Source organism: Syngnathoides biaculeatus, chromosome 9 (assembly GCF_019802595.1).
Source record: "Syngnathoides biaculeatus isolate LvHL_M chromosome 9, ASM1980259v1, whole genome shotgun sequence".
Lineage (NCBI taxonomy): Eukaryota > Metazoa > Chordata > Actinopteri > Syngnathiformes > Syngnathidae > Syngnathoides > Syngnathoides biaculeatus.
This window is the reverse complement of record NC_084648.1, coordinates 11,933,085-11,952,262: the sequence shown is the minus strand read 5'-3', so window position 1 is coordinate 11,952,262 and position 19,178 is coordinate 11,933,085. Positions and strand designations below refer to the sequence as shown.

The 19,178-nt window shown below is 44.1% G+C and overlaps 1 protein-coding gene and 1 long non-coding RNA gene across 3 annotated transcripts in view; both read right to left on the bottom strand.

Moving 5' to 3' along the window:
• The window catches only part of hhip (hedgehog interacting protein), a 52,259-nt gene extending 42,889 nt beyond the window's left edge, over nt 1-9,370 (bottom strand). The window contains exons 1-2 of the mRNA XM_061830731.1: nt 8,713-9,370; nt 87-279 (exon numbers count right to left, since the gene is read on the bottom strand). Of these exons, the coding sequence (XP_061686715.1) occupies nt 87-279; nt 8,713-9,039 (520 nt within the window). The 5' untranslated portion in view covers nt 9,040-9,370. The remainder of the gene's footprint in view (nt 1-86; nt 280-8,712) is intronic.
• Nucleotides 9,371-10,606: 1,236 nt separating this feature from the next.
• The window catches only part of LOC133506539 (uncharacterized), a 116,579-nt gene continuing 108,007 nt past the window's right edge, over nt 10,607-19,178 (bottom strand). The window contains exons 6-7 of one of the 2 annotated variants that reach the window (XR_009796522.1): nt 13,805-13,921; nt 10,607-11,985 (exon numbers count right to left, since the gene is read on the bottom strand). This is a non-coding gene — a long non-coding RNA (uncharacterized LOC133506539). Of the gene's footprint in view, nt 11,986-13,342; nt 13,922-19,178 lie in introns of those variants that run through there. The other variant, XR_009796521.1, reaches the window with a different exon arrangement.

The following is a 19,178-nucleotide window of genomic DNA, read 5'->3' as shown; positions in this document are numbered from 1 at the left end:
GGAACATCTGACTGAGTACGAGTGAATCTTACAAGGTAACCAAACAAAGCCTTGTGATTCGGACAGTGTCTGGCGGGATTATTTACCAGGTACGTGTCCCCGGCAGGTGTAGTAGAACTCGCGGCAGAAGTCCTGGCAGAGCTGAGGCAGGTCGGGCTCCCTGTGTGGCATCCTGCCGGGGTCCGACGGATGGAACAACACCTGCGCGTTGGGGGAACAGCGCGCACACTTGATTTCCTCCAGCAGACGGCCGCATTCCGTGTTGTTGGTGGTGAAGATCTGGGGAGACCACACACACACACATACACACACTCAACAATGATCTACAGTATGCCTGATTATTTTTTAATGTTGATTAATTGTAACAGGTTGGGAAAAAAAACTGGAGTGAACTATTTGGCCTGCTGGCTGACTACACAGGTTGAAATTATTATACACAAGATTCTTGTTAAATAAATGTATTTTGTTTATGTGAGAAAGTTTTAACATGTTGTTTTCCCTGTCCACTCTAATTAATTGCTCTAGGACAGGTTTGAGAACTACTTTCTCCATGTGAGCCTGATTAAAGGGAAGTTGAGTTTTTCCAAGTAATTATGCAAGTTACAGTTGTTATGCATAACGTGGGGAGAAGATAGATTATTGGAATTTTAAGAAAAACATCACAATTTATCTTTGTGTTCCATTAAAGGCATATTAAGGCAAATGAAAGGTGAAAAATGTATATAAGCCTACAATTGAGTAAAATTATGGCTAGGAAAGTTTCTGTGAAGCATTTGTGTTGTATATAGAGTAGCTGTTAAAATAATGCAATTATTACTTGCTTGAGAAGTATCTGCACCATTTGCAAAACTGACATTGTTCAAGATTATCACACTGCTCGTCACTTTAAATGGCATCATTCCTTGAAGCCTCTGCGCCATTTGCACAATGGACACTGTACCAGAATTTTTTTAGTAGCAATTTCGAACTACAGTAATCCCTCTCTACTTCGCGGATCACCTATTGCAAATTCAGTACATCGCGGATTTCTGTAATCTAAGTTGCTTGAGGACCCAGCGTCAATTGCATAATTGTAAAAAAAAAAAAAAAATGCTCAGTGTCTTTTAATGTCTCAAAATTATTCACGGTCAGTTGTTCTTGTCTGTTGTGGCTCCAAGCTACCAGCAACAAATTCCTAGTTTTAATGTATTTATTTTTACATAGTTGGCAAATAAACACGATTCATATTCTCATTTAATATGTATAGGTATTTAATTAGTTGATAACACAATTGAAACAAAAACTGAACAAAAGAACTCACTTGTTAAGAATCTCCACAGGTAAGCCTAATTAAAAGGAAATTACTTAAGAAGGTTGTTCTGCAATATTGAGAAAGTAACTGTTTTTATACCTTGTAAGGTAAATGACTCTGCAATTAAAACAGTTTAAATTGACAAAAATCAGCCAACCCAGACAGACAGTCAAGAAACAGCCACAATTTACGACTAGCACATGGCTCTACACTAACTTTTGCACAGGTGGCACAGACTTTCTCAGTCGGTGGCACCCTTTTTTGGGGACGTACAGCATGGCCATGTGTGCTGATAAGAAGTAGTCGACTCAGCTCCTTCTTCACCTGGACAGATTGATACAGAGCCTGCATCACTGCAGACGCTGCACCTGTCAGCCTGTTCCCTCACTTCTGAACAAAACCCTACACTCCTCCACCTTGGACAAGATTTCATTCCCGACCCGGAGAGGCGATGTCATCTTTTTCAAAATAAGTAGCTTGGTCCCAGATTAAGAGGTGGATCAATGCACTTGGGTGGAACCTGTACCGAGGTAAAACTTAGTATGAATGAAATCATATGCAGTCCAAAGCAGTCTGCGCACACATAATGTGAAAACAAGCAAAGTGAGAAAAATAGGGTGACTTTCAACCACAATGTCTAATATAGTACATGTTACGAGCATTAAAACATACGCACTTCCACAAACGTGACGAGACGAAATTGGTCGCTACACACTGAAAACAAAAAGTCACAATCGTGAACCCTTCATTATAAAACACAAGACAGAACACTAACTATAATAGCGACCTCTGCTTGAATTAACACTGTGTACCCATTAATCGCAGGACTTGTACAAAACTAAAGAGTTCACCTCAAATACGTCTGATAAACTTTGCAGAATAGGGTACAGATCGTGAGTAAAATGGGTGGTTTACTTTTAAATGACCAACAATAATCCACCCCAGCCAGACAGCCAAGAAAAAATGCATTCAGATGTCACTTCCAACTATTATTAACTATAATACAACACCAAGAGTAATAGTGCTCATAGCAAGTATCCCACCAAGTAATCACCGGATATGGCATCTACTTCAAACTTAAAACTTTATGCTTCACCCCAAATACATACCAAGTACTCTATGCAGAATACGGTTAAGTGTGATGAGTAAAATGGTTGATTTAATTCAAATTTGGATACGGCGCCGTCATTAAAGATTGGACAAACCGGTTGAAACAACCAACAATAACCCACCCCAGAAAGATGGTCAAGGAACAACACAATCGGACATCGCTGCCAACTGTTGTAAACTATAATATAGTAGAAATTGCAATATGGCCACCACTCCAAGTGACGTCATGCAAGCTGTTCCATTTATGCAGACCTGGTAGGCTTCTCGCTCCAAAATAAATTAAAAAAAAAAAAAAACAAAAGCTTCACTCCAAATACAGACCTGGTACTCTTTCTTTAGTATGTGCAGTGAGTAAAATGGGTGGTTTAGTGTAAATTTTGAGACTGCGCCATCAATAAAAAAAAAAAGAAAGTAGTGCATAAAATGGGTGGTTTAACTTGAATTTTGACTCTGCCAATAATAAAAACTGCACAAGGCAGTTTAAGGGGACATAAATCAGCAAAAACAGACATACAGTCAAGGTACAACATGATGATACAGTAAAAACTGCAACGGCACCAAGCAGAAACTGCATTGTTTATTTTTTCCCAAGTTTAATGCCAACATCGTCGGGCTGTGCTCCCAAAAGAAAAAAAGAAAAAAAAATCATCACCACTCCACTAATTCTCACTGGTAGCCTTACGCTATTTTCCCCATATAAAGTTAGACAGTAAATTAGCCTGTCTGGAGCACAAAATTATCCCTTTTAGTTGGCAAAAGTGTTTTTTTTTTTTTTTTTTGACAACTCCCAGCCACACGACAAGAAGGAAGGGGGAAAAAAATAAGAGCTCGACTTTTGAGGCTCGTTAGTAGCACGAGAGTTAATCCAAAAAGAAATGAGCAGGATTATTTACTTAGCAAATTAGCTGCAATAAAACACAATGTAATCTGGTTTGGGTCAAGAGCAGTTGCCGGTTGGGCAAGCAGAAGCAGGCTGGCAATACTTTACTCTGTGTGAGGTCCATGTGTAAACACAAATGTAGAGATAGACAAGCACATCGTTCTGTCTCTCTGGTATCAACAAATTAGCAGTCCGTCCAAATCAATTAGCTGCGAGGACGCAAGGATAGCAGAAGGACGCCTTACACTTTTGCCTGATTGCGGAGAGGGTGAAAGACGCTCAACTTGAAGCGGTGTTTACCCAAAAAAGGTAGCAAGAACCACGAGCCCCAAGGTGATTATGCTAAGGTATACAGAAAATTTTGGACAGTCCAACACGATACAACGGAAGCTCAAGGTTTGAATGTGTAAAAGCTGGTGCAATTTGAATGATAGGAGAACTGCTGGTTCGTACAATCGTATGAAACTTAAGATGGACTGAAAAGGTAACAGAATCTATGGTCAATCTCCCAGCGCAAAATTGGCTACCAACTACTACTACTACTACTACTACTACTACTACTCGTAGGAATGTAAAATATTTGACCTTTTTTACTATGACTCGTGGTTAAATTTTGTTTCCAATTACATTTTTATACAAACGTATAAGTGCAAAATTCAATGTCCAAATTAAACTTAAGTTGCACAAGATGTCAGCAAATTTTACAGGATGACATCCGCATGCAATGCAAGAGTTCAGTTGCTTTTTTGCAGCATTCATCCCTTGAAAGGAGAACCCCAAGAAGAAGAAGAACAATATGCAATGTCCAGCATCACTCTGCACAACAAAACTTAATCATACATTCGTTAACATCCTTTACTGTGCAATAGAATTGGTCAAGCCCAGGCAGTGGACTTGACTATTTTTGCCGCTGAGTTTCTAGCGGATTTGCGTGTCATTAGTTATGATCAAAGATGAAACAATTTAAGCGTTATCACTTGTTAGCGAAATTAACATCCCTCACGTTCCAAAATTAGCAGAAGTCCAAGAAGTGAAGTTGTCAGCTCCCGGAATAAGCCGCGACTTTTTTGAAACGTTTTCAACCCTGCATCTTATGCGGTGAAGGAGCTAATTTGTGCATTTTTTCCGCAAGGGGGAATTCGAGCGGAAAAGGTAAGAGTGAGACCAGTGGAATGTTTGTGCCGAGGAAGTGACTTTTATATGTCCGGCCCTGTTAGCGCTACGCTAGCGTGTTACTGCCGTGTCTCAGTGATTTTTACCAGTATGTTTTTTTTTTTTTTTTTTTTTTTAAACCGGCCCTGTTAACGCGGTGCTAGCGTTAGCGTTAAACTCTTTGTGTACCGTCTTGTAAATATCTCGTGTTTCAATGTGGGAACTTGCGGCTTTTACACAGGTGCGGCGTACATAAGTAGACATTTACTTTGCAAATGTACTGGGTGAGGCTTATAACCAGGTGCGCTCTTAAGGCCGGGAATTACGGTATTTCCAAGATAGGACAGCTTGTGAATTGTTTGACCATTTTTGAGGTGTCACCTGTAATCAAGGTTAGTGCATTTTTTTTTTTTTTTTACAGTGCTTGTTTTGAAGATTGTATGGGGATGAAGAAAGTAAACATTGCCTGTGCAGTCAACAAACAGAAGTAGATTTTTTTTTTAAATCAGAACATTTGTCTCCATTGCCTAAAAAGGAAAGCTCGAGGCCCACACGTGTTCCTCTAGACGCCCTGCAGTGTGGTGGGCATGCCTGCCCTCCTGCTCTAAATTGCCTAGTGACTCCGAGTGGGGTGAGCTGGCAAAGGTTTCTCGGTGAGTAGCATTTGTGTGCTCTCAGCCGTGCCCCGCGTCCATATGTTGCCGGGACACACTCCAAAATTTCACCGTCCAATAAGCGGAACAGGCAAGGCTTTGTGTTTGTGTCCTTTTTTTCTGGCAGTGGTCAAGGAGAAGCGTAAAAAAAGTCAATGACAGGCTAATGTTGATGCAGGTTGAATGCTTAAAAAAAGGCTGGAAAAAGGGGGGCACTGGAGCAACATTTTGGGTCATCTCCCTTAAAAATAAAACTTTTTTGACACCATTCACAATGTATGATGTCACCATATCATGTACACCACACGAGACCTCATTACAGAATTCATGTGGATGCAGAAGTGACTACTGCCACATATTTGAGTCTGCTCTGTCGGCGTACCAACTAAAGACAAACTGCTGCGTTAGCTTGTTGTGCTAATCTCTAGCAGGCTATCCACCCAATGGTTAGCTGGAAACACTTGTCAGACCTAGTATTGATCGCTTGTGATCAATTGAGTCCATCTGCTTGCACAGTGGGCAAAGACAGACTGCTACGTTAGATCCTCACACTTCATTTTTGTTATCCAGCTGCCAATTGGTTAGCTGACAAGATTCTCTCGACTTTTTTAGTATCAAGTGATGATGTAGGCTGCCAAATTGACTTCTCACACTTGCCTCTTGCTAATTACCGAGTTATCTTATATGCCTCTCTGTCAGAGTTGGTATTGAAAAATAGAATTAGGATTTTCTGTTACAACCGCAGGGATTGGAGTCCAACTACGTGAGCACGGAAGAAAGACGGAGACTGTTACATTAGCTTTTCACATTTGGTTCTCAATTGTTGACTGCCGACGACTTAGCTTGAAATGATGTCATCTGCAGAAGGGGACAAGGACTTTCTTCTTTTTCTTTCGGCTTGTCTCGTTAGGGGTCGCCACAGCGTGTCATCTCTTTCCATCTAATCTCTTTCCATCTTGTGCATCCTCCTCTCTAACACCCACTCTGTCCTCATGTCCTCCCTCACAACATCAATCAACTTTTCCTTTGGTCTTCCTCTTGATCTTTTGCCTGGCAGGTCCATCCTCAGCACCCTTTTACCAATATACTCATTCTCTTGACCCTGAACATGTCCAAACCATCGAAGTCTGCTCTCTCCAACCTTGTCTCCAAAACATCCAACTTTGGCTGTCCCTCTAATGAGCTCATTTCTAATCCTATCCAGCCTGTTCCCACTAAGCGAGAACCTCAGCATCTTCATTTCTGCTACCTCCAGTTCTGCTTCCTGTTGTTTCCTCAGTGCCATCGTCTCTAATTCATACATTATGGCCGGCCTCACCACTGTTTTATAAACTTTGCCCTTCATCCTAAGCGGAGACTCTTCTGTCACATAGAACACCAGACATCTTCCGCCAACTGTTCCACCCCGCTTGGACCCGTTTCTTCACCTCTTTACCACACTCTCCATTGCTCTGTATTGTTGACCCCAAGTATTTGAAGTCGTCCACCCTCGCTGGTTAACTGATGAAAGACAGAGTCAGATCAGAAACAAACTTTTCTTGCTTGATTGTAGTTAAATGGCCATTGACAGGGTAGTTAATAAGAGTCTCAAGTGGAGCTGGTAATGAGGACTATGATTTCTATGACTGATGCAACGAGTATGATTCCATAGTGAAGACCGACTACTAAGTTAGCTTCTTATTCAACTGATGTCCTTTTATACTTGTCTAAGATTTTACCACTCCTGTACAAATAACAGTTTTAAAGACTACAGTTTAGCATTTGAACTTTTTTTAAAAAACAAATATATTCCCCTTTACAGGAATTTTAGGATATGGAGCCCAATCAACAGACATCTGAAAAGAGAACTTGTCATTCAGTTGCAAAAGCGATGTGGGCAACACTAAGCTCCAACAAAACACTTGTCCTCGGGGGAATAGGTGTATCGTGGTGGGCAAAAGAGGAGGGGAACGCTCCCAAAGGCATTAACACTTGGACAGGGTTGATGACTGGAAGGAGAGGGGGTTAGAGTGGCGGGGTGATGTTCTCCAGCTTTTCCCATTAGCGAAACTAACAAACACAATGGCCTTGTTATTCTTTGGCCATAATCAGAATGGACTCCGTGTGTGGGCAGTGTAGCAGGGAGGAGAAGTCGACTTTATTCACCCCCCACCACCACCAACTCCCTTCTTGCTTATTTGCATGACTTGAGGAAATTAAATGATGCAATAATATGGCAGCCCCTGAATGATTCCAGCAATGGTTTTACATGAGAATAGTAGTCAAGCAAGGAGGGATTCAAAAATTATACAATTTGCAAACATGTTATATTTATTTTGAGCTCAGCTAAATTATTTTGGTTCACTGAACATTCTTTAAGTTTTGCCCCCCCCCCCCAAAAAACAAAAAGCAATACAAATTGTGGCAAATGGTGTTCAATCGACATAAATTAAGTTGTTTAGCCAGAAGACAGGTTACGTTCTTTCGTTTCAGGTAAACTCAACCTTACCCGAAGATGGGGACCACGTAATCCTGATATGTGTGTACTGACGTTCGTGGGGCTCATTCAAGAACCAAACATTTGTTATTGCTTGTGTTTTTTACCCCTAGTGATTATTGTTCGACAGAATAGTCTGGAAAGGGAAATTCAACAAGTAACGTAGAACTAAAACACAACTTGTTAAAGTGAAATGAGCCAGGTCACGTTCATGGTGAGGCCGTTGAAGACGCACATTAGACGCACGTTTTTTTTTTTTTTAAATTAATCGTACTTGTTTCGCTTCACAGTATAGCCTAGAAAACGCCGTTTGGCACACAAATCCAGAGTTGTTATAAAGAATTTAAGACCCATTTGTCGCGTGGGTCACCTTTTACAGTACGTGAACGTGTAGGGCGCAAATAAGAACCGAACATTTTTTTATAGACCTTGGGATTTTGGATCCCCAAACTCATTTCACGTCTCTAAATAGTATGTAAAACGCCAATTTACCGACAAATTAACTACGGAGACGTTTAGCTTGACGCCAGGTCACGTCCTCCTGAGTAACCGTGAAGATAGCAGCGAGAGGACGGCGGTGAGGAATTTAAAAACGACATATTTAATGAGCTCATTTCGCGTGACAGGTGTCTTTAAGAACATAATAGAAAAACTAACACGCGTGAGAAGTTGTTAAGCAGCCGCAAATATTAACTCCTGATGAAGTTGTTAAACAAATGTATCGCGTGACCAGGTCGCCTTGCAGAGCTTTTATGCGAAAATTGGCTGTGGGAGGCATTTAAGAACCACACGGTGGTTACAGACACCCTGGGAAAACTTCTCAAAGCTCACAAAACAGGTGTTTTAAACAGACTTCGCGTTTTGCTTACCTTTCGCCGGTAAGCCCCTAAATGTCCACGCCGTGGGGGAGCTGTCACCAATGGCAACGACCTGGCCGACTCACCGAGCGGCGCGTAACGTAAAACGGGGCCAATATGCCGTAAACAACATTTTTAAAAGATTACGCACACACGCGAAAGAATCGCTTTACGGTACAACCCGAGATTACGTCTGTGTGTCCAAGTCGCGTCCCCCGAACAGCACAATAAAAACCGCGGAACGACGGTCGTAAAAAGCCCCCCCCCCACAGCGTCTCTATTACAAGCCTCACCCGGGCATCCCTGCGGTGCGCGATCTGGTACGCCGCTCGCCTGCTGGGACAGCAGGATACTCGCGGGTAGAGCCGGTGACACACTTCGCCTCCGCCTCCGCCGCCGCTGGTGACGGTCGTGGAGCCGCCGCCGCCGCCGCCGCCTCCGCCGCCGTCCAGGAGCACTTTCCTCTCCCGCTTCTTGAGGCGCTTGGGCAGGCTGCCGTCGTAGCAGCGTCGCCGCCTGGCGCTCACTTCGCCACCGCGCTCGGGTCCGAATTTGGCGTCGCCGCACTCCCAAACGTTGACAGCGATGGCCAGCACCAGCACGAATTGCAAGTGCTTCATTATTTTATGTTTTTTTTTTTTTAGGATAAAAAAAAAGGCACCCAAAAAAAGAAAAATCCAAACAAATAAATCCACAATATTTCCCAAAACAGGCGGATGCACAAAAATATCAATAATAATAAAGCAATCTGCTATATTAAAACTCTATACATGTCTGAGTTCATGACATTTACAAGTACAAGCATGCTGCAGGTGTCTGTCTCCTAGTCAAACAATAAATACACGTGGTTTCCCAGAAAACAGCAAAAAAAAAACAAAAAAATGTGACAATTTATCCACAAAAGCAGAGCCCGGGCGTCCTTTGCAGCTGATAATAATAATGATGATAAAGATAATCCCTCGTTGTGCAGATGCATTGAGCAAAAAAAAAAAAAAAAAAAAAGCAAAAAAAAAAAAAAAGGTAAAAAATTGGTAAAAAGACAGTAAAAGTTCCTTCTTCTTCTCTGCAAGTCCTTAGGACAGCTCACATGTTTTGCCCGTGCGCTTTCCTCCTTCTTTTTAACCAGCGCGCGAGAAGAGCGCCGTGACGTATATTTGGCGGCGGGGGCGCGCGCGGCACGCACACACGCGCGCACATACAACGGCGCGCACACGCATGACTGAATCCACGGTCACCTGGCTGCAGGGAAAAGTGAGTGCGCGCATGAGGATACCCACACGCCGCAAGAGTCCACATTTGATAATGGCACTCATGTCAAATGAAACATGTAATTTGTCCAATATATGGCAATGTTCACCGAGATGCAATTAGAAAATGTTGACATTAATATGTGCTATTATACTGCTTTAAATGCATTATTTATGACCAGTTATTATACCCCCCATCAACACCACCACCAAGAAAAAAATGGACATGGAAGTAATTTCAAAGGTCAAATTGGGGACATTGTAAAAGCTTTGTCGTAACTGTACAGGGATTCTTCACTGTCATACAAGTGCAAAAATAAGATCATTTCCTATTCACGTCTTAACCAAAGCGAAAATGGGTGGTGTATAAATCGTGTCATAAATTCTTACAGAATTCTCTATGCTCACAAGAGTAAAAAGTCAAATCAAACTGATTTGTATAGCTCCAAATCACAAAAGAATCTTGTTAAAAAAATGTAAAAAAAAAAAAAAAGCAATAAAAAACACTTTGGAGCAGTATTTCCGTGACTGGGATATATCTGGGGCGGGGGCGGGGTCGGGGGGAGGGGCTACGATAACTCTGCAAGAGGCAGGTTAGCGCGGCATAGGAAACTTTATAGTGGAGTACACCCCGGTGGCTCCACGGTGGGTATTTCCAGTGGACTTCATTTGCCGGTGTGACGGTCTGAGCCCTCCCCCGTGCTGAAAAGTCTCCTCGTGATGAATGCGCATGCGTTACTAACAGGGGAACTCATAGTTCCCCTTCGTCTACATAGAGGGAGCTCACATACTTTATAAGCTAACTTTAAAACAAAAGTTGATAAAAAAAAAAAAAATAGATGTACACATTTTTGTACATTCGCTGTTTTTGTCTTTCTGAGACGAGGATAGCGAACATGAACGTTGTCGAATGGCACTTGTTGAAGCACCGATGGGGATGTTTCAGACTGGCTGGAAGTTTACAAAATATACGCGCATGCGCATTATTCACAAGGAAACCTTTCAGCACCGGGAGGACTCACACCGTCACACCGGCAATGAAAGGGGCTCCTCCCATTCCCTCTAAATGTGGCACAATGACAGTCTCGGACGGAGACAGCTCCGAGCGGGTGACGACAAAGAGTAATCGCAGCGATCCGTGCGTGACTGGAACATTATCACTGTTCCTGGCCGGTGTGGTAGCAGACAGTGTGAGCGGGCACCCTTATCAAATACAGAATGAGGTCATGATACCCGCTGGCGACTTCATCCGCAGACCTCATCATCCATCCCCACCCTGATCATCCGTGCTCCCCGCGAGGAGCGTGCCGATCAGGGGAATGATTTAAAAATATAATGTGTCTTGTAAAAAAAAATCACACAAAAAAACTCCTTCATAAAGTTTTCTTTAAATGACAATTGTTATTGTTTGTTTACTTAACAACATCAAAATGCATAATCCTGATGGTTCCGACCGGCCCGGTCCCTGTCTAATGCATTTATCTAAGACAGCGGTTCTGACTTTCTACTACTTCCCACAAATAATTTTCTCTTCAAAAATCATCAACTGAGACGGAACATCTCTTTTGCAAGGGTGCCCTGGCCAAGAAGGCGGCAAGTTAAACGTCAAGTCCAAATCAATCCTATGCAAGATTATTTATTAGCTATGGTGCGTTATGTTCAAGCGGATTCTCAAAAAGAAAAAAAAAAAAATCAATTGAGTTGCATAAATTCATGGTGAAAAAATATTTTATCTTGGTCTGAATTCTTATACATCTCAAAATCTTGGAATTTGAATAGGAGTGTGTGGACTTTTCCTTTCCACCCTATCTTCATTTTGCAATCTTTTTGCCTTTATTTTTTTGCCCAGTTTATTAACAAGTAAAAACAAAATAGTACAAGACAATTTCTTGGAGTGGAATTTGGATTAATTTCTGATTTTATAAATATTTTGATTTATTTCTGTTTCAGATGAAATTATATTGTCCAGCAACATGTAAATTTGCACATTCATATTTGATTTTGTTATATTTTTTGGGCGGCACGGTGGGTCAGCTGGTAAAGCATTGGCCTCACAGTTCTGAAGTCCCGGGTTCAATCCCGGACACGCCTGTGTGGAGTTTGCATGTTCTCCCCGTGCCTGCGTGGGTTTTCTCCGGGCACTCCGGTTTCCTCCCACATCCACAAAAAACATGCATCATTAATTGGACCCTCTAAATTGCCCCTAGGTGTGATTGTGATACAGTTGTTGTCTGTCCCCATGTGCTCTGCGATTGGCTGGCGACCAGTTCAGGGTGCACCCCGGCTCCTGCCCGTTGACATCCGGGATCGGCTCCAGCACTCCTCGTGAGGATAAGCGTCAAAGAAAATGGATGGATATTTTTTTGATTGGACATTCATTCTTTAACAAAGTCAATCAGAAATTAAGCACCAGTATTTATTTTCACCAAGTACTTTCTTACTCAAATCATTATTTGGAGGATGACTTTCCCTTGAGTCACACTATTCTGAAGTAACGGTACTCTTACTTGAGTACAATATTTGGCTACTCTACCCACCTCGATTGTACTATCTCACATTTTTAAACCGCAAAACCATAGCGTGATTGTCAAGGAAGGAGCGGGTTGCCACAAAGAGAGGAAGTGGGCGGTAGTAAAGGAGAGTGTGGATATTTTGAGAGGCTCCCCCCCCCACACTGAGAATACCCGGCGGGGTACCTACATCGCTTGCGTGCGTGTTGGTAACAAACACTGCACCCTGCACTATTTCACCCATTTGGCATCTTAAAGGTTTCCAAAGTTCACATTTTGAATTGGCTCAAAACCAGTGGCTGGTTGACGGTCTGAGCGCTCCGTGTGCTGAAAAGTCTCCTTGTGATTAATGCGCATGCGCGTATAATTTGTAAACTTCCAGCCAGTCTGAAACATCCCCAGCCATGCTTCGACGTGTCCCATTCGACAACTTGTCGCCGAGTTGTCATGTTCGCTACGGACGTCTCAGAAACATGAATGCAGCGAACGTACATATATGTGTACATCTATTTTTTAATGTTACCTTATAAAGTATGTTAGCTCCCTCTATGTAGACAAAGGGGAACTATGAGACCGGGGGATTTCCCACTAAGTGTTTGGTATGTACCCAGAGTTCCCCTGTTAGTAACGCATGCGCATTCGTCACGAGGAGACTTTCCAGCACGGGGGAGCGCTCAGACCGTCACACCAGCAAACCAGCCACGCGTGAAAACTAGTTGCCGGGCGACATACATCACGAGGATCTGGCGGGGTAAGTGCAACTCTCACTTCAGCGACAAACAGTGCGCCAGAAAAAGTTTCACCGATTACTTTGAAAAAAGTGACTCCACTCTCTGGCATTTGGTACCCGTTGTCTAAACCCCCCCACAATGTGGCAAAAATCCCCTTTCAGTCCGCCCAAGAGTCACACTCTAGCCATTCAAGAGCTGATGACCGTGGCGATTACGAGAAACAAGGCCCCCCACCCCCCATTTTTTTTTTTTGTTTTTTAGTCAGAGAATTGGCACCTGTTCCTAGTTGGGGGTCTCCACTTCCAGGATGGGGGTCCGGTTTGATTGTGGGCAATTACGGAAATGACCGGCGATGAGGAAGATGCACCCCCATGACCCCCCCCACATACACACACACCCTCCACCTTCTGCATTATTTACATTAGCTGGCTCATTTCAGTGCTACACAGCATTTTCCTTTTTTTTTTTCTTTAATACCCCAACGGGGCGGGATGGTGGATCAGCTGGTAAAGTGTTGGCCTCACAGTTCAGAGGTCCCAGGTGCAGTCGCAGGCCCTCCCTGTGTGGGTTTTCTCCGGGCATTCCGGTTTCCTCCCACATCCCAAAAACATGCAACATTAATTGGACACTCTAAACTGCCCCAAGGTGTGAATGTGAATGCGGCTGTTTGTCTCTATGTGCCCTGCGATTGGCTGGCGACCAGTTCAGGTTGTACCCCGCCTCCTGCCCGTTGACATCTGAGATAGGCTCCAGAACTCTCCGCAGCCCTTGTGAGGATAAGCGGTGAAGAAAATGGATGGATAATACCCCAACGTAGCTAGCGCACCCCCTGTATTTTGCACACATAATCAAAAACAAAAGAAATACCAACAAAAGTAGAGGAAATAACATCCTTACCTTCTGTTTTCACGACATTAGGCATCTTGTTTTAGTAGAGTTGAACTTTTTCTGTACTTCTGTCATGCCGTGCACTGCGTTCAAGGTGCTGAAGTATTTGGCGCACCACCTAAAAAACTAAAGAAAAAAAAAACAAAACCGAGGAAAAAACGAATGATTTTTTTAGCGCAATGCAGACTACAATATTTTTTTAAATCAACACACCCCCTTCAACATCCAAAGAAAACCGGCACACACCACCCCTACTTCATCCACACGCCTCTTAAAAAATGGAAACGAGGAAAATATATGTTACAAATAATGTATCATTTTTAAATCACATCAGGCAATTGCCCGTTTTCATGTGGGTCACTTGCAGGGTGGAGTTGCGCACGCCACCATTTGAATAAAGCCTGTTGTAGCCCGGGCAGAATGTCTGCAGCTTCAGTTTGGGAGTGCGCGATGAAAAAACATGTGGGATGCAGCTGTGGAGCAGAGGGGAGCCCATCTGCTGAGAGATAGATCATTGCGCACACACACACCGAGCACGTCTGTTCTCTTGCAAAACTCTAAATTTCCAAAGCCGTCTCATTCCTCGTTGTTGTCTTGTCCTTTTATTGCAATTGCTACATCGGCATGACGTGAAAGAATTCCAAAGCTCCCTTTCCGCGTTCCCTTTTCCAGCCAATAGCGAAACGCGGTTATTTGGGCCAAGTGCCGACATGCGAGGGGCGCGAAGTCCCGCATTTGTTTTGATGTTGTTGGTATGTCGGCTTGCACGATTACGCAAAAAAAAAAAAAAAAAAATAAATCACACATCTGACTTCTATGAAATCATCCATCCATCCATTTCCTTAGACACTTATCCTCACAAGGGTCACAAGGAGTGCTGGTGCCTATCACAGCTTTCAACAGACAGGAAGCGGGTTACACCCTGAACTGGTTGCCAGCCAATCACAGGGCACATGGAGACAAACAACCATTCAGACTTTGAATCACACCTAGAGGCAATTTAGAGTGTTCAATTAATATTGCATGTTCTTGGGATGTGGGAGGAAACCCACGCAGGTTTGGGGAGAACATGCAAACTCCACACAGGCAGGTCCGGGATTGAACTCGGGTCCTCAGAACTGTGAGGCCAATGTTTTCCAGCTTGTCCACCGTGCCTCCCTGCTAGAACTGATGAGAGGCAAATTTCATAAAACAAACAAAAAAAATCTACCAGATGGAAGCCTCGAAAAGCATTTTTTTTTTCAAATTGTGTCAAAAGAGTTAACAATATTCTTGTCTGCCAACTATTTGATTTAGCCATCCACTAAAATCCATTTAAATTAAACCATGTTGGTTTTTCATGCCTAATTTTGCTGTATGATTTAAATGCAAATAATTAAGATTAATTAATCGGAAAGCTGCTAATTAATTACAATTAAAAAAAAACCAATTCTGACCCCCTAGTTAAATGTCAAACATTGCCTGTTCAAGTTAAAAAAGGTTTCATAATTACGACAATCTGAGCCATTATTTCAAACATTAAATTCAGAACATCTCAGAAGTCATGACGGCACAATATTTGAACGTATTAAAAATAAAACATTGAACTCTTTCTCGACGACTAAAAATTTAACATCTTGCTGACTTATTACATTACCACAAAGCAAAGTTTATTTATTCCTACTGGGTCAGTGAGTAAATTGTCCCACGAAGACATGCGGGTCAGCTCAAAGATCAACAACACAAACTTGGAGCTCCCCCAAAAATGTAGAAAATACCCACATTGTGAGCCTTTCAATTGAATTAATTGAAAAAAATAAAAATAAAAAAATAAAAAACGCCACCGGAACCCGTCACATCTTGGTGGCGTCGACTTGTCCTTTTATTCTCAAATATTGAAGTCCTCTGTTTTCACCTCCTCCAAGCAAGCCACGTAAAAGAAGACGACAGCAGCATGTTAACTTTTTTATTCAGCCCAATAGACTCTTGTCTAACACCCACATTTTTCCCGAGGAACGTTATCAACACTTTTCCGGTGTGGGTGCACTCTTTATCACGTCCATGGGAGTATTTCAAAACCCACACTCTTGCCAACAATACAGTGCACAATCCCACTTGTCCAGCAAACACGTTTTAGCCAGTGAAAGATTTTAACACCCACACTTTGACACAGGTCAAATGTTTTCGACAGCTACACTCTCCGTTGTACCTGCACAGGATGTTGTTGTTTCAACACGCACACTTTTCCCGGCGAAAGGTTTCAACACCCACTCTTTTCTTGGCACCCGGGGGGGGGGGGGGGGAAATGTGGTAGTTCCAACACTAACACCGGTGACGACGTCAATATTCACACTTTTCCAGGTTAAACATTTCAACACCCAGACATTTTTGTTTCACCTGTTCCACATACGTCCTGGCATAAGTGTTGAACGCAGGTTCAACCCCACTTTTTCGTGTGAAAGGGTACAGCACCCACACATTTTGCAGTGAAAGGTTTTAACACCCACACTTTTCCAGGTGAAATATTTCAACGTGCACACTTTTTGTCACCCCCACAAAGGATGTGGATGTTCTACACGTTTCCTGATGGAACAACACCCACACTTTTACCGGGGAAATGTTTTAACACGCAGCACGGTGGATGAGCTGGTAAAGCATTGGGTTCAAAGTTCTGAGGACCCGGGTTCGATCCCGGCCCGGCCTGGGTGGACTTTGGATGTTCTACCCGTGCCTGCGTGGGTTTTCTTCGGGCACTCCGGTTTCCTCCCACATCCCAAAAAAACATGCGACATTAATTGGACACTCTAAATTGCCCCTAGGTGTGATTGTGAGTGCGGCTGTTTGTCTCTACGTGCCCTGCGATTGGCTGGCAACCAGTTCAGGGTGCCTCCTGCCGGTTGACAGCTGGATTAAGCTCCAGCACTCCCCGTGACCCTTGTGAGGATAAGCGGCAAAGAAAATACCCATAGGTACGTGGACGTTTCAATCTCCATATTTTTCCAGGTGAAGTGTTTCATCCTGCAGAGGACGTGGAACATTTTCAACACTCACAATTTTCCCAGTAAAAGGATTCAATACCCACACTTTTACCACACAATGATTTCAAAACCCAGTCTTTTCATGGCTCCACAGGGGATGTGGGTGCTTCAACACCCTCACATTTCCCTGTGATGAGCAACCGGTGGTATGTCCCACCGTCACGAAGTCCACATTGTCCATCTTCTGTGGTGTTCCCGCTTTCACGGCGTCGTCCTCATTTCGATACTTACCCTCAGTTTTCCGTCAGGCCGTCGGGGTGACATCAGCGACCAATTATCCCTCAGCTCGCCTCTCAACACACAGCAGCCTCGTGTTATACTCGCACCTTTGTTTTAACAGCCCGCCGTTTGGCAATTGTCTCCGCTTCCAGGCATCCAGCACCATTAATAGCGTTTAATGAGTCTCAGCCATCTGTTTACGAAAGCTCCGGGGGGGCGTTTCATGACGCAAAAAGGGATGCAGTAGCCCCGTCCCCTCCCCACAACCCCCCCAGCTGTGCGAACAGTCGGAAATACCGGGACATTTAAACGCAGCGTCACGCATGGTGACTCAGCCCGGGCCGCCTGCCCGATGTCAACAGTCACTAAATCAGCGACTTCAACCGCCGGACCACACCGGTTTCACCTTCTGATCCGGCCTCCATACCACCCTGGCGTGTCCTCGGGCCTTGTTTGACTCAAGTGTACACACGGCGTGACTAAGCCGAGCCACCCAAAGACTGTCTGGCGCGGTGGCATGAAATGTTTGGGCCGTAAGTACAACGCAAACACGGGAAAGGGAGCTTCAGGGGAGTGGCAAAAGGGTCCAAAACAATTTTTTTGCTGAGAGGGTTCAACACCCGGACTTTCTATTCACGGATGCGGGGAATGGCAGTGATTCAAGCTTTCTCTGGTGAAAGGGTTCAAAACCCATGCACCCATTAAAAGGGTTCAACGTCCACTTTTTGGCACAGCCACAGGGAACGTGGGTAATTTGAATTTTCCCGGAAAGAGTTCTACACCCGTATTTTCCCAGTGAAAGGTTTCATTACCCATACTTCCCCGCGGAAGAGTTTAACAAAGTCACAGGCCGTTGCAACATTCCCCAATTTAAGTGTTCAACATCCATACTTATCCCAGTGGAAGGGTTGCACACCCACACTTTTTATCACTTGCACAGGGAATGTGGCTTTTTCAACTTTCTCTGTTTTGGCAACCACGCTTTTTCCCAGTGAAAGGGCTTCCACACCCATGCTTTTTTCCTGGTGAGGATGTTCAACACCCAGGCTTTTCCGGGTGAAAGAGTTCCACATTCACTTTGTTGCCACAGCCACGGGAATGTGGGTATTCCAACTTTCCATTGTGAAAGGGTTCAACACCCACACTTTTAGTGGGTTGGCGAAAGGGTTGAACACCCATACTTTTCCCAGTGAGAGGGTTCAAAAAACCACAGGTTTCCTGGTGAAAGGATTCAACATCCAAACATTTCCCGTCGGTAAGGTTGAACAGAACCAACGTTTCGTCCGGTCCTTCATTTATCTTGTTCTTCTGATCCTAGTCGATCCTATTCGAGGCTACTAATCGTTCTGGTGGCCTTGATCATTCCTTCCCTCCGTTTCCGATTGCTGGTCATGCTTCTGTCGTGCATGTCTTTCCTCAGCCAGAAGCAAGAAGACATCAAGCACCTCCCCTGACCAGTCGGGCCCTCCCTGCTTGTGGCTAATTGCCTTTGTAGTGGGCTTTAAAAAAAAAAAAAAAGGTGGTGGTGGTGGTGGTGGGGGGGGGGATGGGGTGGGGGAGGGGGGGGTTGCTTCCTCCCCGGCCGCAGCCTTATAATAGAAAACCAGGACCAAATCCCCCAAAGGCACATGAGAAGTTAATGTTCAGTGGGCCCGGCGATGACTCTGTGGCCACTCGCTGGTAAACGTTTCCATCGGGTTACGCCGGTCCCAAAGTAGTACCACCTTGGCCACCGTGCTCAAATTGTGAATCCATTATGGTTACTGAAAATGATTTTTCTAAGGGGGACGGTCCACATCGGTGGTGCGGGCAGCAGCGATGGTGGTCCCTGACTGTTGAAGTCAAGCCTCCTCCCCGCCACACCGGTTCCTCGCTGTCGTCGTCCCATCTGTTCCACCTTGGCCTCTCGTTGAGGGGAAGTCGGGGAGGGCTCCATCAGGTATCTTGGGAGAGGAGCTGGAGGAGGAGGAGGAAAGAAGTATCCCAGACCAAATCCCGTGACAATTCCAAGGGGTTGCGCCAACGCTACAATTCAGATTCGGTTTGGTTCGTGTTGTTCTGACAATAACCAAAAGCATTGAGTTGATAAGACCTGATCCTCCTCATATCAGAGGGAGACCTCCGGTGTTTAACTCGGAGAGCAGCTA